At 46.9% G+C, this 26,170-nt stretch overlaps 1 protein-coding gene across 1 annotated transcript in view; it reads right to left on the bottom strand.

The window, feature by feature from the left end:
* Nucleotides 1-25,926, bottom strand: part of ABCC9 (ATP binding cassette subfamily C member 9) — a 351,651-nt gene extending 325,725 nt beyond the window's left edge. Inside the window, exons 1-2 of the mRNA XM_038765661.1 lie at nucleotides 25,877-25,926; nucleotides 142-304 (exon numbers count right to left, since the gene is read on the bottom strand). Of these exons, the coding sequence (XP_038621589.1) occupies nucleotides 142-286 (145 nt within the window). The 5' untranslated portion in view covers nucleotides 287-304; nucleotides 25,877-25,926. The remainder of the gene's footprint in view (nucleotides 1-141; nucleotides 305-25,876) is intronic.
* Between the last annotated feature and the right edge of the window lie 244 nt (nucleotides 25,927-26,170).

Raw genomic sequence — 26,170 nt, 5'->3', positions numbered from 1 at the left:
CGCTTAGTACAGTACTCAGCACGCAGTAAATGTTCAATAAATACGACTGAATGAATGAATAAATGAATGATCCCGGAGAGCGAAGCTAATGCCTCAGTAGCTTTATCCATTTCCTTTAACTCCAGGCGTTTGATTACTCACCGATGAACAGTATCGGAAAAGTGATGAAGAGCAGAAAGACATGAGGAACCAGGTTGAGGGCGTCCACAAAGCAGGCATTTTCCAAGACTCCTCTTTGGATGTTGTAGGAAGAAATGTTGTCGTTGCCACAAAACGAGAGACTCATTGTTCCTTGCCGCTCCGTCTGGAAGGGAAGGAGAACAGAGAGGAAGGTGAGTAGAGATGGAGAATAATAATAATTGTGGAATTTGTTAAGCACTTACTATGTGCCAGGCACTGTTCTAAGCGCTGGGATAGATAATAACAATAATAATTATGGTATTTGTTAAGTGATTTCGGGGGAAGCAGCGTGGCTCAGTGGAAAGAGCCCGGGCTTTGGAGTCAGAGGCTGTGGGTTCAAATCCCGGCTCCGCCGCTTGTCAGCTGTGTGACTTTGGGCAAGTCACTTCACTTCTCTGAGCCTCAGTTACCTCATCTGTAAAATGGGGATTAAGACTGTGAGCCCCCTGTGGGACAACCTGATCACCTTGTAACCTCCCCAGCACTTAGAACAGTGCTTTGCACACAGTAAGCACTCAATAAATACGATTGAATGAATGAATGAATGAAATGTGAGGGACCCCCACAGTAAGGGGGGTGGGAGGCGGAGGAGGAGCCCACGAAGGAGACGGAGAAGGAGCAGCCAGAGATATTAGAGAAACAGCGTGGTTCAGTGGAAGGAGCATGGGCTTTGGAGTCAGAGGTCATGGGTTCAAATCCCAGCTCCGCCAGCTGTGTGACTTTGGGCAAGTCACTTCACTTCTCTGGGCCTCAGTTCCCTCATCTCTAAAATGAGAATTAAGACTGTAAGCCCCCCGAGGGACAACCTGATCACCTTGTAACCTCCCAAGCGCTTAGAACAGTGCTTTGCACATAGTAAGTGCTTAATAAATGCCATTATTATTATTATTATGGGCGGAGAACCAGGAGACGACAGAATCAGGGAAGCTGAGGTTGGAGAACATTTCTGGGAGAAAGGGGTGGGCCGCAGGGTGGAAGACGGCTAAGAGGATGAGGAGGATGAGGATGGAGTACTCTCCGAGCCCACTGTTGGGTAGGGACCGTCTCTATATGTTGCCAACTTGTACTTCCCAAGCGCTTAGTACAGTGCTCTGCACACAGTAAGCGCTCAATAAATACGATTGAATGATTGATTGCCCAGCACTGGGCTGAAAGTTTTCATGGAGATGACCATGCTTCTTCCCTCTCCACTTCCCTCCAGCTCTCTGCTTCCCTACACTTTTCTCAAGAAGCCCGACAGGTCCTTACTTTATTGAACCAACACTTTTATTTTCAAGAGTGGAAGTAAGGAGGGATTGGAGGAGGGAGCCCATCCGCCAAGCTCGCTCTCTTCCTCCCTTCAAGGCCCTACTGAGAGCTCACCTCCTCCAGGAGGCCTTCCCACACTCAGCCCCTTCCTTCCTCTCCCCCTCGTCCCCCTCTCCATCCCCCCCAATCTTACCTCCTTCCCTTCCCCACAGCACCTGTATATATGTATATATGTTTGTACAGATTTATTACTCTATTTATTTATTTTACTTGTACATATCTATTCTATTTATTTTATTTTGTTAGTACGTTTGGTTTTGTTCTCCGTCTCCCCCTTTTAGACTGTGAGCCCACTGTTGGGTAGGGACCGTCTCTATATGTTGCCAACTTGTACTTCCCAAGCGCTTAGTACAGTGCTCTGCACACAGTAAGCGCTCAATAAATACGATTGATTGATGGATTGATTCAATTTAACTCTGCTTTCACCCAGTGCACACACTACGCTCCTCTAACTGCCTTGTTCTCATCTCTCTCACCATCTGGTCCTAGCTCACACCCACCATCCTACTTAGAACTCCCTAAAATCACATCTCCCCCGAGAAGCCTTCCCCGATTAACCCCAGATAATAATAATAATAATAATAATGGTATTTATTAAGCGCTTACTATGTGCAAAGCACTGTTCTAAGCGCTGAACTCCCTCCCCTCTGCATCACCTATGCACCTGGTTCTACAGTCCCTCAAAACTTTGATAGTCATCCCCACAGCGCTTATGTACACCATCAGTCGTATTTATTGAGCGCTTACTATGTGCAGAGCACATGTACATACCCTTGTGTGCTGTGGGAAGCGGCGTGGCCCAGTGGAAAGAGCACGGGCTTTGGAGTCAGAGGTCACGGGTTCAGATCCCAGCGGTGTGACTTTGGGCAAGTCACTCAACTTTTCTGGTACCTCCTCTGTAAAATGCGGATTAAAACTTTGAGCCCCCACGCGGGACAACCTGATCTCCTTGTAATCTCCCCAGCGCTTAGAACAGTGATTTGCGCATAGTAAGCGCTTAATAAATGCCATCATTATTATGATTATTATGGAGTAGAGGCCTAGAGGTCTTCGGATCTGGCAAGAAGGAGACCGTCGGTGACGGTGGACAGTGGACAGTGGACACAGTGGACTGTCAGCTTCTTGAGGGCAGGGAATATATGTATATATGTTTGTACATATTTATTACTCTATTTATTTATTTTACCTATACATATCTATTCTATTTATTTTATTTTGTTAATATGCTTGGTTTTGTTCTCTGTCTTCCCCTTCTAGACTGCGAGTTCAGTGTTGGGTAGGGACTGTCTCTACTGGCTCCACAGAGGGCCGTTTCTGTGGAGCGAAGGGGACGGAAGCCAGTTTGGAGGGGATCCGGGAGAGAACTGGAGGAAAGGAATTAGAGACAGCGGGTATAGATGACTCGCTCGAGAGGTTTGGAGACTCTCGGCCCCTCGAAGAATTGTGAGTAAATAATAATAATAATGACAGTATTTGTTAAGTGCTTGCTGTATGCCAAGCACCGTCCTAAGCACCAGGGTAGATACAAGGTTATCAGGTTGTCCCAAGTGGGGCTCACCGTCTTCATCCCCATTCTACAGATGAGACAGAGAAGTGAAGTGACTTGCCCAAAGTCACACAGCTCACAAGTGGCGGAGCAGGAATTCGAACCCACGACCTCTGACTCCCAAGCCCGGGCTCTTTCGATTCAGACGCTCTCCCACCGAAGCACTTGCCTTTCCACGTGCCCTTCTGCTTGTCTCTCCTTCTTATCTGTAAATATGTTAGAGTCTGTCTCTGTTGTTGGATTGTAAACTCCTTGAGGGCAGGGATTGGAGCTGCTAACTGTTGGAAGTCACCCAAGCCCTCAGTGGACTGTCAGCTCCTTGAGGGCAGGGATATATGCATATATGTCTGTACATATTTATTACTCTATTTATTTATTTTACCTGTACATATCTATTCTATTTATTTTATTTTGTTAATATGCTTGGTTTTGTTCCCTGTCTCCCCCTTCTAGACTGTGAGCCCAGTGTTGGGTAGGGACTGTCTCTATATGTTGCCAACTTCGCGGCTCATTGGAAAGAGCACGGGCTTTGGAGTCAGAGGTCATGGGTTCGAATCCCAGCTCCTCTACTTGTCAGCTGTGGGGCCTTGGGCAAGCCACTTAACTTCTCTGTGCCTCAGTTACCTCATCTGTCAAATGGGATTAAGACTGTGAGCCCCACGTGGGACAACCTGAGCACCTTGCATCCCCCAGCGCTTAGAACAGTGCTTTGCACATAGTAAGCACTTAATAAATGCCATTATTATTATTATTATTCCCAAGCGCTTAGAACACTGCTCTGCACACAGTAAGTGCTCAATAAATATGATTGATTGATTGATTGATTGATTGATAGTGTCTGCTGACTATTATACTCACCCAAGCGCTTAGTACAGAGCTCCGCACACAGTAAGCGCTCAATAAATACTATTGAATGAATGAATACAGTGCTCTGCACAGGGTAAGCGCTCAATAAATATGATTGATTGATTGATTGATAGTGTGTGCTATTATACTCGCCCAAGCGCTTAGTACAGTGCTCCGCACACAGTAAGCGCTCAATAAATACTATTGAATGAATGAATACAGTGCTCTGCACACAGTAGGCGATAATCTCCTTGACCTCTGCCAGAGGAAATCTCAATATCAGGCCTTCTAGACTGTGAGCCCGCTGTTGAGTAGGGACCATCTCTATATGTTGCCAACTTGGACTTCCCAAGCGCTTAGTACAGTGCTCTGCACACAGTAAGCGCTCAATAAATACGATTGAATGAATGAATGAATGACTTTGTCCACTTCAAGTTTATCACTTTGTCCACTTCAAGTTTATCCTTGCAGTGTGGCTTGGTGGAAAGAGCCCGGGCTTGGGGGTCAGAGGTCGGGGGTTCTAATCCCAGCTCCTCCACTGGTCTGCTGAGTGACCTTGGGCAGGTCATTTCACTTCTCTGGGCCTCAGTCAGTTTATCTGTCAAATGGGGATGAAGACAGTGAGCCCCACATGGGACAACCTGATGACCTTGAAGCAGCGTGGCTCAGTGGAAAGAGCACGGGCTTTGGACTCAGAGGTCATGGGTTCGAATCCCAACTCCGCCACATGTCTGCTGTGTGACCTTGGGCAAGTCACTTAACTTCTCTGAGCCTCAGTTACCTCATCCGTAAAATGGGGATTAAGACTGTGAACCCCACATGGGACAACCTGATCACTTTGTATCCCCCCCAGCGCTTAGAACAGTGCTTTGCACATAGTAAGCGCTTAACAAATGCCAACATTATTATTACCCCGCGCTTAGAACAGTGCTTGGCGCATAGTAAGCACCTAACAAATACCATCATTATAATTCTCTGTGCCTGTTAGCTCATCTGTAAAATGGGGATTAAGACTGTGAGCCCCACGTGGGACAACCTGATTACCTTGTGTCTAAACTAGGGTTTAGAACAGTGCTTGGCACGTAGTAAGCACCTAACAAATACCGTCATTATTATTCTCTGTGCCTGTTAGCTCATCTGTAAAATGGGGATTAAGACTGTGAGCCCCACGTGGGACAACCCGATTACCTTGTGTCTACACTAGGGCTTAGAACAGTGCTTGGCATGTAGTAAGCGCCTAACAAATACCATCATTATTATTCTCTGTGCCTGTTAGCTCATCTGTAAAATGGGGATTAAGACTGTGAGCCCCACGTGGGACAACCCGCTTACCTTGTATCTACACCAGGGCTTAGAACAGTGCTTGGCACATAGTAAGCGCCTAACAAATACCATCATTATTATTCTCTGTGCCTATTAGCTCATCTGTAAAATGGGGATTAAGACTGTGAGCCCCACGTGGGACAACCCAATTATCTTGTGTCTACACCAGGGTTTAGAACAGTGCTTGGTGCATAGTAAGCACCTAACAAATACCATCATTATTATTCTCTGTGCCTGTTAGCTCATCTGTAAAATGGGGATTAAAACTGTGAGCCCTATGTGGGACAACCCGATTACCTTGTGTCTACACTAGGGCTTAGAACAGTGCTTGGCACGTAGTAAATGCCTAACAAATACTGTCATTATTATTCTCTGTGCCTGTTAGCTCATCTGTAAAATGGGGATTAAGACTGTGAGCCCCACGTGGGACAACCCGATTACCTTGTGTCTACACCAGGGTTTAGAACAGTGCTTGGCACATAGTAAGCGCTTAACAAATGCCATCATTATTATTCTCTGTGCCTGTTAGCTCATCTGTAAAATGGGGATTAAGACTGTGAGCCTCACATGGGACAACCCGATTACCTTGTGTCTACACTAGGGCTTAGAACAGTGCTTGGCACGTAGTAAGCGCTTAACAAATGCCATCATTATTATTCTCTGTGCCTGCTAGCTCATCTGTAAAATGGGGATTAAGACTGTGAGCCCCACGTGGGACAACCTGATTACCTTGTGTCTACACTAGGGCTTAGAACAGTGCTTGGCACATAGTAAGCACCTAACAAATACCATCATTATTATTCTCTGTGCCTGTTAGCTCATCTGTAAAATTGGGATTAAGACTGTGAGCCCCACGTGGGACAACCCGATTACCTTGTGTCTACACCAGGGTTTAGAACAGTGCTTGGCACATAGTAAGCACTTAACAAATATTATTATTATTATTATTAATAATAATAATAATATCTTCTGCCCTCTCCTCTGCCTGGCAAAACTATTTTTCTACCCTTTATTGCCACCCATGCCCATCACTCTTGACATTTGTTCCAGACACTTAACTCCCTCCTCAGGCCCACTGTCCCCCAGTCTCCTCAGTGCTTAGAACAGTGCCTTGCACATAGTAAGCACTTAATAAATGTCATTATTATTATTATTATTATTATTATTGTTATTATTATTATTATCCCTTGCCCCCAATAAGCTGCCCACCTATTTTACTAAGAAAATTGACACTATCAGGTGTGGGCTCCCTAAAATCTCCCCTACCCCTCCTCAGTCCCTCCCCCTTCCGACCCCCTCTTCAACTCTCCCATCCTTCCCTGCAGCATCTTTAGAGATCTCCTAATAATAACGATGGTACTTCGTTACGCGCTTACTATGTGCCGAGCACCGTTCTAAGCACTGGGGTAGATACAAGTTAATCACATTGGACAGAGTCCCTGTCCCACATGGGGCTCACACTCTTAATCCCCATTTTTCTCCGGAGGGATCAGAGGCCCAGAGAAGTGAAGTGACTTAAGTGAGGTAGGAGGGGGCGAGGATATCGAGTGCTTTAAAGCCCCATGTAGGACAGGGCCTGTGTCTGATGTGTTTGTCCTGTGTCTATTACAGTGCTTACAACAGTGCTTGGCATATTGCAAATACCACGACTGTTACGCATCATCATCATCATCAATCGTATTTATTGAGCGCTAACTATGTGCAGAGCACTGTACTAAGCGCTTGGGAAGTACAAATTGGCAACATATAGAGACAGTCCCTACCCAACAGTGGGCTCACAGTCTAAAAGGGGGAGACAGAGAACAAAACCAAACATACTAACAAAACAAAATAAATAGAATAGATATGTACAAATAAAATAAATAAATAAATAGAGTTTAAAAAAAAACATGTGCAAACATATATACATATATACAGGTGCTGTGGGGAAGGGAAGGAGGTAAGATGGGGGGATGGAGAGGGGGACGAGGGGGAGAGGAAGGAAGGGGCTCAGTCTGGGAAGGCCTCCTGGAGGAGGTACTCTCGACCAAGAGGTAGGCCTCCTTCTGCCTCCTCTCAAAAGCCACCCCCTCCCCTGCGCATCGGACCCCATTCCTTCGCGCCTTATCAAAATTATTGCCCCCCCCTTCCCTTCTTCCCTCCCTGATGGCTATCTTCAACCATTTGCTCTCCAAATGCTTCTTCCCCACTGCTTTCAAACATGCCGAGGCCCCCCCATCCTAAAAAAGCCCTCCCTTGACCCCACGACGACTTCCAGTTACGGCCCCCATCTCCCTCCAAAATTTTCTCTCCAAACTCCATGAGAGAGTCGTCTAGAGAAGCAGCGTGCCTCGGTGGAAAGAGCCCGGGCTTTGGACTCAGAGGTCATGGGTTCAAATCCCAGCTCCACCAATTGTCAGCTGTGTGACTTTGGGCAACTTCTCTGTGCCTCAGTTCCCTCATCTGTAAAATGGGGATTAAAACTGTGAGCCCCCACGGGACAACCTGATCACCTTATAACCCCCCCCAGTGCTTAGAACAGTTCTTTGCACATAGTAAGCGCTTAATAAATGGCATCATTATTATTATTACACCCGCTGTCTCATGTTCCTCTCCTCCAGTTTTCTCCTTGACTTCCCTCCATCCTGGCTTCCGTCATCATCATCATCGTCATCATCAATCGTATTTATTGAGCGCTTACTATGTGCAGAGCACTGCACTAAGCGCTTGGGAAGTACAAATTGACAACATATAGAGACAGTCCCTACCCAACAGTGGGCTCACAGTCTAAAAGACTGGGGGACGGACTCCCCATTTTGCAGATGAGGGAACTGAGGCACAGAGAATAATAATAATTATAATTATGGCCTTTGTTAAGTGCCTACTATGTGCCAAGCACTGTTCTAAACACTGGGGTCGATACAAGGCAATCGGGTTGTCCCACATGGGGTTCACAGTCTGAATCCCCATTTTACAGATGAGCTCACTGAGGCCCAGAGAAGTGAAGTGACTTGTCCAAGGTCACACAGCAGACCAGTGGCAGAGCCGGGATGAGAACCAAGGTCTTCTGACTCTCAGGCCCGGGGTTTTTCCACTCGGCCACGCCGGTGGGAGCGAGGAGATATTTATTTTCACTAAAACCACATCTACCCCCTCGATCGCCATCCCGATCTTTCCTCTTCTTCTTGTTTTTTCATTCATTCATTCAATCGTATTTATTGAGCGCTTACTGTGTGCAGAGCACTGCACTAAGCGCTTGGGAAGTACAAGTCGGCAACACATAGAGACGGTCCCTACCCAACAACGGGCTCACAGTCTAGAAGGGGGAGACAGACAATAAAACATGTAGACAGTTGTCCAAATTGTCAGGACAAACAGAATTAAAGCTATATAATAATAATAATAATTTCCCATCCCTCCATTTCCCCACGGCCCCTTCAAATAGAAAAGAGCGAGCTGTCTTTGGCCTCAACGGAGACTCGTGACGGACTGGTAATGGATGTGAAATTCAGCGACGGCTTTAAGGGGAGCCTTATAAATAGAACTTCTGGTAACTCAGCTGAGGAGCACTGAATCACAAGGCGTCTATTTCTCTTCCGAGGCCTCGGGCCTTTGATTGACGGGTTGGGGCCAAGGCATAAATAATAATGACGGCATTCGTTAAGCGCTTCCTATGTGCCAAGCACTTTTCTAAGCACTGGGGAGGATACAAGGTGATCAGGTTGTCCCACGGGGGGCTCACAGGCTTCATCCCCATTGTACAGATGAGGGAACTGAGGCACAGAGAAGCTAAGTGACTTGCCCAAAGTCACACAGCTGACAATTGGCGGGGCCGGGATTTGAACCCATGACCTCTGACTCCAAAGCCCGGGTTCTTGCCACTGAGCCACGCTGCTTCTCTAATATAATAATAATAATAATGATAACGATGGCATTTGTTATGCGCTTACTATGTGCCAGGCACTGTTCTAAGCACTGGGGAGGGATACAAGTGATATAAATGTCATTAATTATTATTATTGTTGTTATTGTTATTATTATTATTATTATTATTATTATTATTATTATCATTATGTGAGGAGGGAGGGCATTCCAGGCCAGAAGCAGGATGTGGGAGAGAGGTCGGCGGTGAGACAGATGAGATGGAGCCCACTCAGGGCTCACAGTCTCCCCATTTTACAGAGAAGGGAACTGAGGCCCAAAGAAGTGTTGCTCATTCATTCATTCATTCAATCGTATTTATTGAGGGCTTACTCTGTGCAGAGCACTGTGCTAAACGCTTGGGAAGTCCAAGCTGGCAACATCTAGAGACGGTCCCTACCCAACAGTGGGCTCACAGTATAGAAGGGAGAGACAGAGAATAAAACAAAACATATTAACAAAATAAAATAAATAGAATAAATATGTCCAAATAGAATAAATAGAGTAATAAATCCGTACAAACATATATCCATATATACAGGTGCTGTGGGGAGGGGAAGGAGGTAAGGCCGGGGGGATGGGGAGGGGGAGTAGGGGGAGAGGAAGGAGGGGGGCTCAGTCTGGGAATGACTGCGAGCCCCCTGTGGGACCTGATGATTTTGTATCAATCAAGTGCTTAGTACAGTATTTGGCACATAGTGAGCACTTAATAATAATGCTAGTATTTGTTGAGCGCTTACTATGTGCAAAGCACTGTTCTAAGAGCTGGGGGGGATACAAGGTGGTCAGGTTGTCCCAGGTGGGGCTCACAATCTTAATCCCCATTTTTACAAATGAGGGAACTGAGGCCCAGAGAAGTTAAGTGACTTGCCCATAGTCACCGAGCTGACGAGTGGCAGAGCCAGGACTAGAACCCATGACCTCTGACTCCCAAGCCCGGGCTCTTTCCACTGAGCCACGCTGCTTCTCCGCCACGCTGCTTCCCCACGCTGCTTAATAAACACCAGAGTTGGAGAAGCAGCGTGGCTTAGTGGAAAGAGCCCGGGCTTGGGAGCCAGAGGTCGCGAGTTCTAATCCCTGCTCTGCCACTTGTCAGCTGTGTGACTTTGGACACGTCACTTCACTTCTCTGTGCCTCAGTTACCCCACCTGTAAAATGGGGATTAAGACTGGGAGCCCCACGTGGAACAACCTGATTACCTTGTATCCACCCCAGCATTTAGAACAGCGCTCGGCACATAGTAAAGTGCTTAACAAATACCATCATTAGTATTATTGTCCCCCTCGTCCCCCTCTCCATCCCCCCATCTTACCTCCTTCCCTTCCCCACAGCACCTGTATATATGTATATATGGTTGTACATATTTATTACTCTGTTTATTTATTTATTTATTTATTTTACTTGTACATTTCTATCCTATTTATTTTATTTTGTTGGTATGTTTGGTTCTGTTCTCTGTCTCCCCCTTTTAGACTGTGAGCCCACTGTTGGGTAGGGACTGTCTCTATGTGTTGCCAATTTGTACTTCCCAAGCGCTTAGTACAGTGCTCTGCACATAGTAAGCACTCAATAAATACGATTGATTGATTGATTGATTGATTATTATTATTATTAGCAGGGCAGTTGGTCCTAGTAGAATTATCTATCATTGCTAATCTGCCCTTTCTGTTCCCTCTCCTTTCTGCCTCATCTATGAATTTGGATCTGTGACTTTCAGACATTTGATATTTATTCATTCATTCATTCCATCGTATTTATTGAGCGCTTACTGTGTGCACAAAGCGCTTGGGAATACTCCACCCTCAATCCCTTTAAATCTTTAAATCACATATTATAAATTACTTATTTATTCATATTAATGTCTGACTCCCCCTCGATCCGTTAGCTCGTTACGGGCGGGGAATGTGTCTGCTCATTCTGTTGTACTCTCCCAAGCACTCAGTACAGTGCTCCGCCTATAGCAAGCGCTCAATAAATACCATTGATTGCTTGATTCATTGATTTGCGCAACTATGTCCTTGTGTCCAGATTACATGCGAAATGCCTTGGGGAGAGGGAAAAGAAGGTCTACTCTATCCTAATCCTCCTCTACCTCTCAGCTGGCTTCGACACCGTGGTCCAACCCCTTCTCCCGGAAACATTATCCAACCTCGTTTCACTGACACTGTTCCCTCCTGGTTCTCCTCTCATCTCTCTGGCTGTATATATCATCATCATCATCATCAATCGTATTTATTGAGCGCTTACTATGTGCAGAGCACTGTACTAAGCGCTTGGGAAGTACAAATTGGCAACATATAGAGACAGTCCCTACCCAACAGTGGGCTCACAGTCTAAAAGGGAACAAAGAGAGAATAAAACCAAACATACTAACCAAATAAAATAAATAGAATAGATATGTACAAGTAAAATAAATAAATACATAAATAAATAAATAGAGTAATAAATATGTACAAACATATATACATATATACAGATATATATATATATACAGGACATATATACATATATACAGATATATATACAGGTTTATATATGTTTGTACCTATTTATTACTCTATTTATTTTACTTGTACATATCTATTCTGTTTATTTTATTTTGTTAATATGTTTGGTTTTGTTCTCGGTCTCCCCCTTCTAGACTGTGAGCCCACTGTTGGGTAGGGACCGTCTCTATATGTTGCCAACTTGGACTTCCCAAGCGCTTAGTACAGTGAGCCCTCAATAAATATGATTGATTGATTGATGAATGAATGAATGAATGAAATGATTGATTCTCAGTCTCCTTGGCGGACTCCTCCTCCCCCTCTCATCCCCTCACTGTGGGGGTCCCTCAAGGTTCAGTTCTCCATCTCCTCCCACTCCCTTGGAAAACTCGTTCGCTCCCACGACTTTAACTGCCACCTCTAAGCGGATGATTCTCAAATTTCCATCTCCGGCCCGGCTCCTTCTCCTTCTCTGCAGTTTCTTATTTCCTGCTGCCTTCAGGAAATCTCTACTCGGATGTCCTCCCGACACCTCAGATTTATCTTTTCCTGTCAAGACATCTCTGACCCATAGTGACTCAATGGACCCATCTCTCCCGGAAGGCCCCGCTCCCCCTCTGCAATCCTTAATGATGGCATTTTGATAAGCGCTTACTATCAATCAATCGTATTTATTGAGCGCTTACTGTGTGCACAGCACTGGACTAAGCGCTTGGGAAGTACAAGTTGGCAACATATAGAGACAGTCCCTACCCAACAGCGGGCTCACAGTCTAGAAGGGGGAGACAGACAACAAAACAAAACATATTAACAAAATTAAATAAATAGAATAAATTCATTCATTCATTCATTCAATCGCATTTATTGAGCGCTGACTCTGTGCAGAGCACTGTACTAAGCGCTTGGGAAGTCCAAGTTGGCAACATATAGAGACAGTCCCTACCCAACAGCGGGCTCACAGTCTAGAAGGTGGAGACAGAGAACAAAACCAAACATATTAACAAAATAAAATTGAAGAGATATGTACAAGTAAAATAAATAAATAAAGAGTAATAAATATGTACAAACATATATACATATGCTGTGGGGAAGGGAAGGAGGTAAGACGGCGGGGATGGAGAGGGGGACGAGGGGGAGAGCACTGTGCCAGGCACTCTGCACTATGTGCAGAGCACTGTTCTAAGCGCTGGGGGGGATACAAGGTGATCAGGTTGTCCCACGTGGGGCTCACAGTCTTCATCCCCATTTTACAGATGAGGTCACTGAGGCTCAGAGAAGTGAAGTGCCTTGCCCAAGGTCACACAGCAGACATGTGACAGAGTCGGGATCCGAACCCGTGACCTCTGCCTCTTTCCACTGAGCCCCGCTGCTTCCCTAATCCTTCTGGTAGTGGATCCACAGTTTTCTTGGGAAAAATCCAGAAGGAGTTGCCCATCCCCGCCTTCCACGCGGTAAACTTGAGGCTCCCCCCTCGACTCTCTCCCGGGCCGCTGCTGCCAAAACTAGAAAGCATCATTTTCCCACCCAAACCTTTTCCCTCCACCTGACTTTTTTCCCATCACCGTAGATGGCAACGTGGCTCCGTGGAAAGAGCGCGGGCTTGGGAGTCAGAGGCTATGGGTTCGAATCCCCCCTCCCCTACATGTCTGCTGTGTGACCTTGGGCAAGTCACTTCACTTCTCTGTGCCTCAGTTCCCTCATCTGTAAAATGGGGATTAAGACTGTAAACCCCACATGGGACAACCTCATCTCCTTGTATTCCCCCCAGCGCTTAGAACAGTGCTTTGCACATAGTAAGCGCTTAACAAATAACAACATTATTATTATTATTATCATTATTATTATTATTATTATTATTATTATCCCCACTGCCTTACAAATCCATCACCTTGGCCTTATCCTGGACTCATCCCTTTCATTCAACCCACATATCCACGTGGGACAACCTGATCACCTTGCAACCTCCCCAGTGCTTAGAACAGTGCTTTGCACATAGTAAGCGCTTAATAAATGCCATTATTATTATTATTATTATTATTATTATTATCATATCCCAGTCTGTGAACGAATCCTGTCAGTTCTAGCTTCACAAACGTCTAGAGGATCTGCGCCTTCCTCTCCACCCAAACTGCTGCCACGCCACTTCAAAAACTTAACCTATTATTCATTCATTCATTCATTCAATCGTATTTATTGAGCGCTTACTGTGTGCAGAGCACTGGACTAAGCGCTTGGGAACGTGCAGATAGAGCATAGGCCTGGGCGAGAGAAGGTCATGGGTTCTAATCCCGGCTCCGCCCCTTGTCTACTGGGTGACCTTGGGCCAGTCGCTTCATTCAATCATTCATTTAATTGTATTTAATGAGCGCTTACTGTATGCAGAGCACTGTACTAAGCACTTGGGAAGTACAAGTTGGCAACATATAGAGACGGGCCCTACCCAACAGTGGGCTCACAATCCTTCTGTGCCTCAGTTACCTCCTCTGTAAAATGGGGATGGAGACGGTGAGCCTCACGTGGGACAAGGACTGTGTCCAACACGATCTGCTTATATCCACTCCAGCGCTTAGTACAGTGCCTGGCACAGAGTAAGCATGCATTCATTCATTCAATCATATGTATTGAGCACTTACCGTGTGCAGAGCACTGTACTAAGCGCTTGGGAAGTACAAGTTGGCAACATATAGAGACGGTCCCTACCCAACAACGGGCTCACAGTCTAGAGGGGGGAGACAGACAACAAAACAAAACATGTGGACAGGTGTCAAGTCATCAGAGTAAATAGAAGTAAAGCTCGATGCCCATCATTAACAAAATAAATAGAATAGTAAATATGGACAAGTAAAATAAATAGAGTAATAAATCTGTACAAACATCTATACAGGGGCTGTGGGGAGGGGAAGGAGGTAGGGCGGGGGGAATAGGGGAGGGGGAAGCACTTAACAAATACCCTAATGATTATTATTAGTAATAATAATAATCTAGCACTAGTAATAATAATAATCTAATACTAATAATAATTAGTAATAATAATTACTAATAATGATAATAATGGCATTTGTTAAGCGCTTACTATGTGCAAAACACTGTTCTAAGCACTGGGGATACAAGGTGATCAGGTTGTCCCACGGGGGGCTCACAGTCTCAATCCCCATTTTACTATTATTGCTATTACTATTAGCAGTAGTAGTATTACTATTATTTTTGCAATTTTACTATTACTATTTACTTCTCTATTATCATTATTCTACCTTACGCTCGTCAATCTGGCCACCATCCACTTGCCTAAGTCATCCCTTCGTGTCAGCACTCCCCGCCTTCATCATTATCATCATCATCATTATAATGATAATAATCGTCTTGTGCGGTGCTTTCTAATAATAATTCATTCATTCATTCATTCAATCGTATTTATTGAGTGCTTACTGTGTGCAGAGCACTGTACTAAGCACTTGGGAAGTACAAGTTGGCAGCATATAGAAACGGTCCCTACCCAACAACGGGCTCACAGTCTAGAAGGGGGAGACAGACAACATAACGATGGCATTTGTTAAGCACTTACTATGTGCCAAGCACTGTTCTAAGCACTGGGGAGGATACAAGATGATCAGGTTGCCCCACATGGGGCTCCCAGTCTTCATCCCCATTTTCCAGATGAGGGAACTGTGGCCCAGAGAAGTGAAGTTCATTCATTCAGTCGTATTTATTGAGCGCTTACTGTGTGCAGAGCACTGTACTAAACACTGTACTTGGCGCTTAAGTGAAGTGACTTGCCCAAAGTCATACAGCTGACAAGCGGCGGAGCCGGGATTTGAACCCCTGACCTCTGACCCCCAAGACCAGGCTCTTTCCACTGAACCAGTACCCCAGTGCTTAGAACAGTGGTTGGCACATAGTAAGCGCTTCACAAATACCATTATTATTATTATTATTATTATTATTATTAATTGCTGGGACAGATGCAAGAAAGTGAGCTCTATCCATTAGGCCCTGCTGTTTCCTTGGGCCTTTACTTTACTTTAGAGAAGCAGCATGGCTCAGTGGAAAGAGCCCAGGCTTGGGAGTCTGAGGTCATGGGTTCGAATCCCGGCTCTGCCACATGTCTGCTGTGTGACCTTGGGCAAGTCACTTCACTTTTCTGAGCCTCAGTTATCTCATCCGTAAAATGGGGATTAAGACTGTGAGCCTCACATGGGACAACCTGATTACCTTGTATCCCCCCCAGTGCTTAGAACAGTGCTTTGCACATAGTAAGTGCTTAATAAATGCCATCATCATTATTATTTACTTTGCTTCTCTGTACCTTTTCGTGTTCTACCTCCTAATCAGAGAAGCAACATGGCGCAGTGGAAAGAGTGATGGGTCATGGGTTCAAATTCCAGCTCCACCAATTGTCAGCTGTGTGACTCTGGGAGAGTCACTTCACTTCTCTGGGCCTCAGTTACCTCATCTGTAAAGTAGGGATTAAGACTGAGACCCCCGCCCCCCATGTGACAACCTGATCACCTTGTAACCTCCCCAGCGCTTAGTACAGTGCTTTGCATATAGTAAGCGCTTAATAAATGCCATCATTATTATTATTATTATTATAATTAGACAGTGAGCCCCATGCGGGACAGGGACTGTGGCCAACCTGACTAGCATTTCCCCCCCTTCAAAGCCCTACTGAGAGCTCACCTCCTCCAGGAGGTCTTCCCACACTGAGCCCCGCTTTCCCTCTGCTCTACCCCTTCCCTGCCCCCCAGCACTTGTGTATATTTGTACATATTTATTACTGCATTTATTTCATTAATGATGTGCATACATCTACAATTCTATTTATCTATTTTGATGCTATTGACACCTGTCTACTTGTTTTGTTGTCTGCCTCCTCCCCTTCTAGACTGTGAGCCCGTCATTGGGTAGGGATTGTCGCTATCTGTTGCTGAACTGGACTTTCCAAGCGCTTAGTACAGTGCTCTGCTCACAGTAAGTGCTCAATAAATACGATTGAATGAATAAATGAATGAATGAAATGACCTCCTCCAAGAGGCCTTCCCTGACTAAGTCCTCATTTCACCTCTACACTCTTTCTTCTATGTCATCTATACACTTGGATCTATAAGCAGCGTGGCTCAGTGGACAGAGCCCGGGCTTGGGAGTCAGAGGTCGTGGGTTCTAATCCCGGCTCCGCCACTTGTTAGCTGCGTGACCACGGGCAAGCCACTCGACTTCTCTGGGCCTCAGTTACCTCACCTGTAAAATGGGGATTAAGACTGTGGGCCCTATGTGGGACAACCTGATTACCTTGTATTTCCCCCGGCGCTTAGAACAGTGCTTGGCACATAGTAAGTGCTTAACGAATACCATCATCATCATCACCATTATCATCATCACCATCATCGCCAGTCTTCTAGACTGTGAGCCCACTGTTGGGTAGGGACTGTCTCCATATGTTGCCAATTTGTACTTCCCAAGCACTTAGTACAGTGCTCTGCACATAGTAAGCGCTCAATAAATACGATTGATGATGATGATGATCACCATTATTATTATTATAAGTTCCTTGTGGGCAGGGAATATTCAAACGTATTTATTGAGCGCTTACTGTGTGCAGAGCATTGTACTAAGCACTTGGGAAGTCCAAGTTGGCAACATATAGAGACGGTCCCTACCCAACAGTGGGCTCACAGTCTAAATATATTTGTTTATTGTCATATTACATTCATTCAATCACTCAATCATATTTATTAAGCCCTGACTGTGTGCAGAGCCCTGTTCTAAGCACTGGGGTAGATACAAGGTAATCAGGTTGTCCCACATGGGGCTCAGAGTCTTCATCCCCATTTTACAGATGAGGGAACTGAGGCCCAGAGAAGTGAAGTGACTTGTCGAAAGTCACACAGCTGACAAGTGAGCCCGCTGTTGGGTAGGGACTGTCTCTATGTGTTGCCGACTTGTACTTCCCAAGCGCTTAGGACAGTGCTCTGCACACAGTAAGCGCTCAATAAATGCAATTGATTGATTGATTAAGTGGCGGAGCCGGGATTAGAACTCGTGACCTCTGACTCCCAAGCCCGGGCTCTTTCTACCGAGCCACGCAGCGTGGCTCAGTGGAAAGAGCCCGGGCTTTGGAGTCAGTGGCCACGGGTTCAAATCCCGGCTCCGCCAACTGTCAGCTGTGTGACTTTGGGCAAGTCACTTAACTTCTCTGTGCCTCAGTTACCTCAACTGTAAAATGGGGATGAAGACTGTGAGCCCCCAGTGGGACAACCTGATCACCTTGTGCCCTCCCCAGCGCTTAGAACAGTGCTTTGCACATAGTAAGCGCTTAATAAATGCCATCATTATTATTATTATTCTCTAAAATGGGAATTAAGACTGTGAGTCCCACGTGGGACAGGGACTGTGTCCAAACTGAGTTACTTGTATCCACCCCAGCGCTCAGTACAGGGCCTGACACATATTCAGCACTTAACAGACACCACAATCACTCAACTTCTCTGTACCTCAATTTCCTCTTTGGTAAAATCAATCAATCAATCAATCAATCGTATTTATTGAGCGCTTACTATGTGCAGAGCACTGTACTAAGCGCTTGGGAAGTACAAATTGGCAACACATAGAGACGGTCCCTACCCAACAGTGGGCTCACAGTCTAAAAGGGGGAGACAGAGAACAGAACCAAACATACCAACAAAATAAGATAAATAGGATAGAAATGTACAAGTAAAATAAATAAATAAATAGAGTAATAAATATGTACAACCATATATACATATATACAAAATCGTGACTCGTTACTACTTCTCCCCGTCATTAGAGCGTGAGAACCATTAAACTGTATCAACCCCAGCACATCGCTTGGCGCGAAATAAGTGCGGAAGAACTAACGCGCGTGGGATCAGAGGGAGATGGAAACTCTGGATTTTCATTCCGTCAAGCCGTCTGAAAGAAGAAATTCCTTTTTGTCTCCCTGGTACTCGCAGGCTCTGGATCATCCCGAGAAGGAGGAGTTTACATTCCCCCGGCGCTCCTTCCTGCCCCGGCTTTGAGCATTCCCGTCTGGCCCAGGGCTGGAATTGTTGGCTTTAGGCTCTTGAAAGTGCGTAGAAGCCGGGAGAGGCGTGGGAAGCAGGAGCAGGAAGATGGAGAGGGAAGCGGGAATGGGAAGCTGGAGATGGAAGCAGGAGAGGGAAGCTTCGATTCAAGTCAATCCTATTTATTGAGCTCTTATTGGGTGCAAAGCACTGAACTAATAATAATGATCATCATCATCATCAATCGTATTTATTGAGCGCTTACTATGGGCAGAGCACTGTACTAAGCGCTTGGGAAGTACAAATTGGCAACATATAGAGACAGTCCCTATCCAACAGTGGGCTCACAGTCTAAAAGGGGGAGAATGATAATAATAACCGTTGTACGGGTAAAGCGCTTCCTATGTGCCAGGCACTGTACTAAGCGCTGGGGTGGATACAAGCCAGTTGGGTTGGACACAGTCCCTGTCAGTGTGGCTGAGTGGAAAGAGCCTGGGTTTGGGAGTCGGAGGTCATGGGTTTTAATCCTGGCTCCATCACTTCATCAATCGTATTTATTGAGCGCTTACTATGTGCAGAGCACTGTACTAAGCGCTTGGGAAGTACAAATTGGCAACATATAGAGACAGCCCCTACCCAACAAGACAGTCCCTACCCAACAGCTGTCACTTGTCAGCTGTGTGACTTTGGGCAAGTCACTTCACTTCTCTGGGCCTCGGTTCCCTCATCTGTAAAATGGGGATGAAGACTGGGAGCCCCACGTGGGACAACCTTGATGACCTTGTATCCCCCATAGCACTTAGAACAGTGCTTGGCACATAGTAAGCGCTTAACAAATACCAACATTATTATTATTATGTGAGGCGCTCACAGTCTCTCAATCCCTGTTCTCCAGATGGGGAACTGAGGCCCAGAGAAGTGAAATGACTCGCCCAAGGTCACTCAGCAGATAAGTGGCAGAGCCGAGATTAGAACCCATGGCCTTCTGACTCTCAAGCCTGGGCTCTAGCTACTAGGCCTGGGGGAGTACAATGTAACAATAAACCGACACACTCCCTGCCTGCAACAAGCTTAGAGTCTAATTATAATAATAATTACAGCATTTGTTAAGCTCGTACCATGTGTTGGGCACTGTACTAAGCGCTGGGATAGATGCAAGCAAATCGGGTTGGACAAAGTGGGGGAGATAGTAATAATAATAATAATAATGGCATTTATTAAGCACTTACTTCGTGCAAAGCACTGTTCTAAGTGCTGGGGAGGTTACAAGGTGATCAGGTAGTTCCACCATGGGGGGCTCACAGTCTTCATCCCCATTTTCCAGATGAGGTCACTGAGGCCCAGAGAAGTGAAGTGACTTGCCCAAAGCCACACAGCTGACAATTGGCGGAGCCGGGATCTGAACCCATGACCTCTGACTCCAAAGCCCGGGCTCTTTCCACTGAGCCACGCTGCTCCTGAGATGGACATTATTATAAATAAATAAGGAAATAAATAAAGTGGAAAGTGGAGAGGGAAGTAGGAGCTGTTCTATTGGATTTTCCCAAGTGTTTAGTCCAGGGCTCTGCAAACAGTAAACGCTCAATAAATACGATTGAAATGGGAAAAAAAAGAAAGGGAAAGAACAGGAGGGGGTTATGGTTTGAATCTCGAAGCAGCTCCGGGGATGGGAGCAGGGGGTGGGTACCCCAAAGCTACTTTTTTTAGCGCTGTGGGGTTACCTGAATTAGGGCCACGCTGCTTCTTTTATTGGAGAAGAGATGGGGGAGATCTCTGGAGAAGAGATGGGGAGATAATAATAATAATAATAATAAATATAATAATAATAATAATAATAATGGCATTTATTAAGTGCTTACTATGTGCAAAGCACTGTTCTAAGCGCTGGGGAGGTTACAAGGTGATCAGGGAGATCTCTGGAGAAGAGATGGGGAGATCTCTGGAGAAGAGATGGGGAGATCGCTGAAGAAGAGATGGAGTTAGATTGTTGGGGAAGAGATGGGGCAGATTGCTGAAGAGATTCATTCTTTCAATTGCATTTATTAATTATTATTCTGGTATTTGTTAAGCGCTTACTATGTGTCTAGCACCGTTTTTAGCGCTGGGGTAGATACAAGGTAATCAGGCTGTCCCACGTGGGGCTCACGGTCATCATCCCCATTTTACAGATGAGGCTACTGAGGCACAGAGAAGTTGAGTGGTTTGCCCAAAGTCACACAGCTGAAGGTTCCTGGATGTGGTAGAACAAGTTGGGGTGGCTGGGATTAGAACCAATGTCCTCTGACTCCCAAGCCTTCCCAAACGCTTAGTACAGTGCTCTGCACACAGTAAGCGCTCAATAAATACGAATGAATGAATGAATGAAAAGCCTGTACTCTTGCCACTAAGTAAGCGCTTACTGTGTGCAGAGCACTGTACTAAGCGCTTGGGAAGGTACAATCCAGAAATAAACAGTGACAATCCCTGCCCACAACGAGCTCACAAGCTATGGGGGCAGGGGGGATCGCTGAAGAAGAGATGGGGAAGAGATCTCTGGAGAAGAGATGAGAAGGTCGCGGGAGAAGGGATTTATTCATTCAATCGTATTTATTGAGCACTTACTGTGTGCAGAGCTCTGTACTAAGCGCTTGGGAGAGTAAAATATTGTTGTCTGTCTCCCCCTTCTAGACTGTGAGCCCGTTGTTGGGTAGGGACCGTCTCTATTGTGGCTCAGTGGAAAGAGCCTGGGCTTTGGAGTCGGAGGCCGTGGGTTCAAATCCCGGCTCCTCCTCTTGTCAGCTGTGTGACTTTGGGCAAGTCGCTTCACTTCTCTGGGCCTCAGTTCCCCTCATCTGTAAAATGGGGATGAAGACTGTGAGCCCCCTGTGGGACAACCTGATTACCTTGTATCTACTCCAGCGCTTAGAACAGTGCTTTGCACATAGTAAGCGCTTAACAAATACCAACATTATTATTATTATTATATGTCGCCGACTTGGACTTCCCAGGCGCTTAGTACAGTGCTCTGCATACAGTAAGCGCTCAATAAATACGATTGAATGAATGAATGAACAAAAACTGTCACCTTCCCTGCTCCAATTGAGCTCGCAAGAGATGGGGGAGATAGTTGGAGAAGAGATGGGAAGAGATCTCTGGAAAAGAGATGGGGAGATCGCTGGCGAAGGGATGGGGAGATCTCTGAGGAAGAGATGAGGGGGAGATCGTGGCTTAAGTGAAAGAGCGCGGGCTTGGGAGTCAGAGGACGTGGGTTCTAATCCTGGCTCCACCCCTTGTCTGTTGTGTGACCTTGGGCAAGTCACTTCACTTCTCTGTGCTTCAGTTACCTTATCTGTAAAAGCCCCACACGGAACAACCTGAATTGATCGCATATCTCCCCCAGAGTTTCAAACAGTGCTTGGCACATAGTAAGCGCTTAACAAATACCATCATTATTATTGAGCGATGGGGGAGATCTCTGGAGATCTGGAGAAGATCTCTGGAGATCTTCTTTTAGACTGTGAGCCCACTGTTGGGTAGGGACTGTCTCTATATGTTGCCAGTTTGTACTTCCCAAGCACTTAGTACAGTGCTCTGCACATAGTAAGTGCTCAATAAATACATTTGATGATGATGGAGAAGAGTTGGGGAGAGTTTGCAGGAGAAGAGATGAGGAGAGATAATAATAACAACGGTATTTGTAAAGCGCTTACTATATGCCAAGAGGTCATGGGTTCGAATTCCGGCTCTGCCACATGTCTGCTGTGTGACCTTGGGCAAGTCACTTAACTTCTCTGGGCCTCAGTTACCTCATCTGTAAAATGGAGGTTAAGACTGTGAGCCCCCCCGAGGGACAACCTGATCACCTTGTAACCCTCCCAGCGCTTAGAACAGTGCTTTGTACATAGTAAGCGCTTAATAAATGCCATAAAAAAGCACTGTTCTAAGTGCTGGGGGAGATATGAGGTGATCAAGGTGTCCCACCTGGGGCTCACAGTCTTCATACCCATTTGCCAGATGAGGTCACTGAGGCCCAGAGAAGTAAAGTGACTTGCCCAAAGTCACACAGCTGACAAGTGGCAGAGCCAGGACTCGAACCCACAACCTCGGACTGCCAAGGCCGGGCTCTTGCCACTAAGCCACACTGAGATCGCTTCCTTCATTCATTCATTCAATCATACTAATTAAGCACTTATTGTGGGCAGAACACTGTACTAAGTGCTTGGGAAAGTACAAAACAATAATAAACAGTCACATTTCCTGCCCACAACAAGCTCACAAAAGATGGGGGGGGGGGGATCTCTGAGGAAAAGATGGGGAGATCTCTGGAGAAGAGATGGAAGAGATCACTGGAGAAGAAATGGGGTTAGATCATTGGAGTAGAGATTCATTCATTCAATAGTATTTATTAAACCCTTAACTGTGTGCAGAGCGCTGTACTAAGCGCTTGGGAAGGTACAATCCAACAATAAACAGTGACAATCCCTGCCCACGACGAACTCACAAGATATGGGGGAGATCTCTGGATGAGAGATGGGGGAGATCTCTGGATGAGAAATGGGGAGAGATCTCTGGAGAAAAAAATGGGGGACCTCTCTGGAGAAAGGATGGGAGAGATCTCTGGAGAAGAGATAGGACAATCTCTCTGGAGAAAAAAAGGGGAGACCATTGGAGAAGAGATAGGGAAGATCTCTGGGGAAGAGAGATGGGGAGATCTCTGGGGAAGAGATGGGGAGATCACTGGAGAAGATGTGGGGAGATCTCTGGGGAAGAGATGAGGGAGATCGCTGGGGAAGAGATGGGGAGACCGTTTGGAGAAGAGATGGGGAGAAATCTCAGGAAAAGAGATGGGGAGATCTCTGGAGAAGAGATGGGCAGAGATCGCTGGGGAAGAGATGGGGGAGATCGCTGGAGAAGAGACGGAGAGGAGACCTCTGGAGAAGAGATGGGGAGAGATCTTCGGAGAAGAGACGTGGAGAAATATTTGGAGAGGAGAAGGAGGGGAGATCTCTGGAGAAGAGATGGAAGGGAGATCTCTGGAGAAGAGACGGAGGGGAGATCTCTGGAGAAGAGATAGAGGGGAGATCTCTGGAGAAGAGATGGGGGAGATCTCTGGAGAAGAGTTGGAGGGGAGATCTCTGGAGAAGAGACGGGGAGAAATATTTGGAGAAGAGATGGAGGGGAGAACTCTGGAGAAGAGATGGGGAGAAATCTCTGGAGAAGAGATGGAGGAGAGATAGCTGGAGAAGAGATGGAGTGGAGATCTCTGGAGAAGAGACAGGGGAGAAACTTTTGGAGAAGAGATGGAGGGGAGATCTCTGGAGTAGAGACAGAGGGGAGATAGCCGGAGAAGAGATGGAGGGGAGATCTCTGGAGAAGAGACGGAGGGGAGATCTCTGGAGAAGAGACGGAGGGGACATCTCTGGAGAAGAGACGGGAGAAATCTTTGGAGAAGAGATGGAGGGGAGATCTCCGGAGAAGAGACAGGGGGGAGATGGCTGGAGAGGAGATGGGGAGGAGATCTCTGGAGAAGAGACGGTAGAAATCTCTGGGGAAGAGATGGAGGGGACATCTCTGGAGAAGAGAAGGAGGGGAGACAGCTGGAGAAGAGACGGAGGGGAGATCTCTGGAGAAGAGACGGGGAGAAATCTTTGCAGAAGAGATGGAGGGGAGATCTCTGGAGAAGAGACGGAGGAGAAATAGCAGGAGAAGAGATGTAGAGGAGATCTCTGGAGAAGAGACGGGGAGAGATCTCCGGAGAAGAGATGGACGGCAGATCTCTGGAGAAGAGACAGAGAGGAGAGCTCTGGAGAGGAGATGGAGAGGAGATCTCTGGAGAAGAGACAGGGAGAGACTTTTGGAGAAGAGACGGAGGGGAGACAGCTGGAAAAGAGACGGAGGGGAGATCTCTGGAGAAGAGACGGAGGGGACATCTCTGGAGAAGAGATGGAGGGGAGATCTCTGGAGAAGAGACGGAGGAGAGACAGCAGGAGAAGAGATGGAGAGGAGATCTCTGGAGAAGAGACGGGGAGAGATCTCCGGAGAAGAGATGGAGGGGAGATCTCTGGAGAAGAGACAGAGGGGAGATCTCTGGAGAGGAGATGGAGAGGAGATCTCTGGGGAAGAGACAGGGAGAAACTTTCGGAGAAGAGATGGAGGGGAGATCTCTGGAGAAGAGACGGAGGGGAGAAATCTTTGGAGAAGAGATGGAGGGGAGATCTCTGGAGAAGAGATGGAGGGGAGATCACTGGAGAGGAGATGGAGGGGAGATCTCTGGAGAAGAGACAGAGGGGAGATCTCTGGAGAAGAGACAGGGAGAAACTTTTGGAGAAGAGATGAAGGGGAGACAGCTGGAGAAGAGACGGGGAGAAATCTTTGGAGAAGAGATGGAGGGGAGATCTCTGGAGAAGAGACTGAGTAGAGATAGCAGGAGAAGAGATGGAGAGGAGATCTCTGGAGAAGAGACGGGGAGAGATCTCCGGAGAAGAGATGGAGGGGAGAACTCTGGAGAAGAGACAGAGGGGAGAGCTCTGGAGAGGAGATGGAGGGGAGATTTCTGGAGAAGAGATGGAGGGGAGATCTCTGGAGAAGAGACAGAGGGGAGATCTCTGGAGAAGAGACAGGGAGAAACTTTTGGAGAACAGATGAAGGGGAGACAGCTGGAGAAGAGACGGAGGGGAGATCTCTGGAGAAGAGACAGAGGGGAGAAATCTTTGGAGAAGAGATGGAGGGGAGATCTCTGGAGAAGAGATGGAGGGGAGATCTCTGGAGAAGAGACAGGGAGAAACTTTTGGAGAAGAGATGAAGGGGAGACAGCTGGAGAAGAGACGGAGGGGAGAAATCTTTGGAGAAGAGATGGAGGGGAGATCTCTGGAGAAGAGACAGAGGAGAGATAGCAGGAGAAGAGATGGAGAGGAGATCTCTGGAGAAGAGACGGGGAGAGATCTCCGGAGAAGAGATGGAGGGGAGATCTCTGGAGAAGAGACGGAGGGGAGATCTCTGGAGAAGAGACAGGGAGAAACTTTTGGAGAAGAGATGAAGGGGAGACAGCTGGAGAAGAGACGGAGGGGAGAAATCTTTGGAGAAGAGATGGAGGGGAGATCTCTGGAGAAGAGACGGAGGGGAGAGATAGGTGGAGAAGAGCCGGGTCCCCTCCCCCGGCCTTGGCCCCCTGGGCGGCCCCTCGGTCCCTGGGCTGGGCCCCTGGGGGGGCCACCCAGGGGGGGCCAGTACGGGCCCGGCCGGGCCAGGACAAAGTGGGGGGGGGCGGGGGGCAGCAGGAGGGGTCCTACCTGGGCTGGGGTTGCGGGGGGCACAGGGGCCCGGGCGGCCTGCAGAGTCCGGGCGGGCCGTGCTGGACGGCCCCGGGGCTGCTGGGCTATTTTTAGGACGCCGGGAGCCCAGCAGCTGCTGTGGCCACCGCCTCCTCCCTCCTCCCTCCTCCTCCTCCTCCTCCTCCTCTCCAGTTTCGGGTTGCTCAAGCCAAGAGCGACCCCAGCCTCCTCCCCTCCCTCCTTCCCCAACTCCCGTCTGTACTGCCGATTGGGACTTCCCAAGCGCTTAGTACAGTGCTCCGCGAGCAGCAA

This window comes from Tachyglossus aculeatus, chromosome 2, assembly GCF_015852505.1.
Source record: "Tachyglossus aculeatus isolate mTacAcu1 chromosome 2, mTacAcu1.pri, whole genome shotgun sequence".
Classification (NCBI taxonomy): domain Eukaryota; kingdom Metazoa; phylum Chordata; class Mammalia; order Monotremata; family Tachyglossidae; genus Tachyglossus; species Tachyglossus aculeatus.
This window is presented reverse-complemented; position numbering and strand designations above follow the sequence as displayed.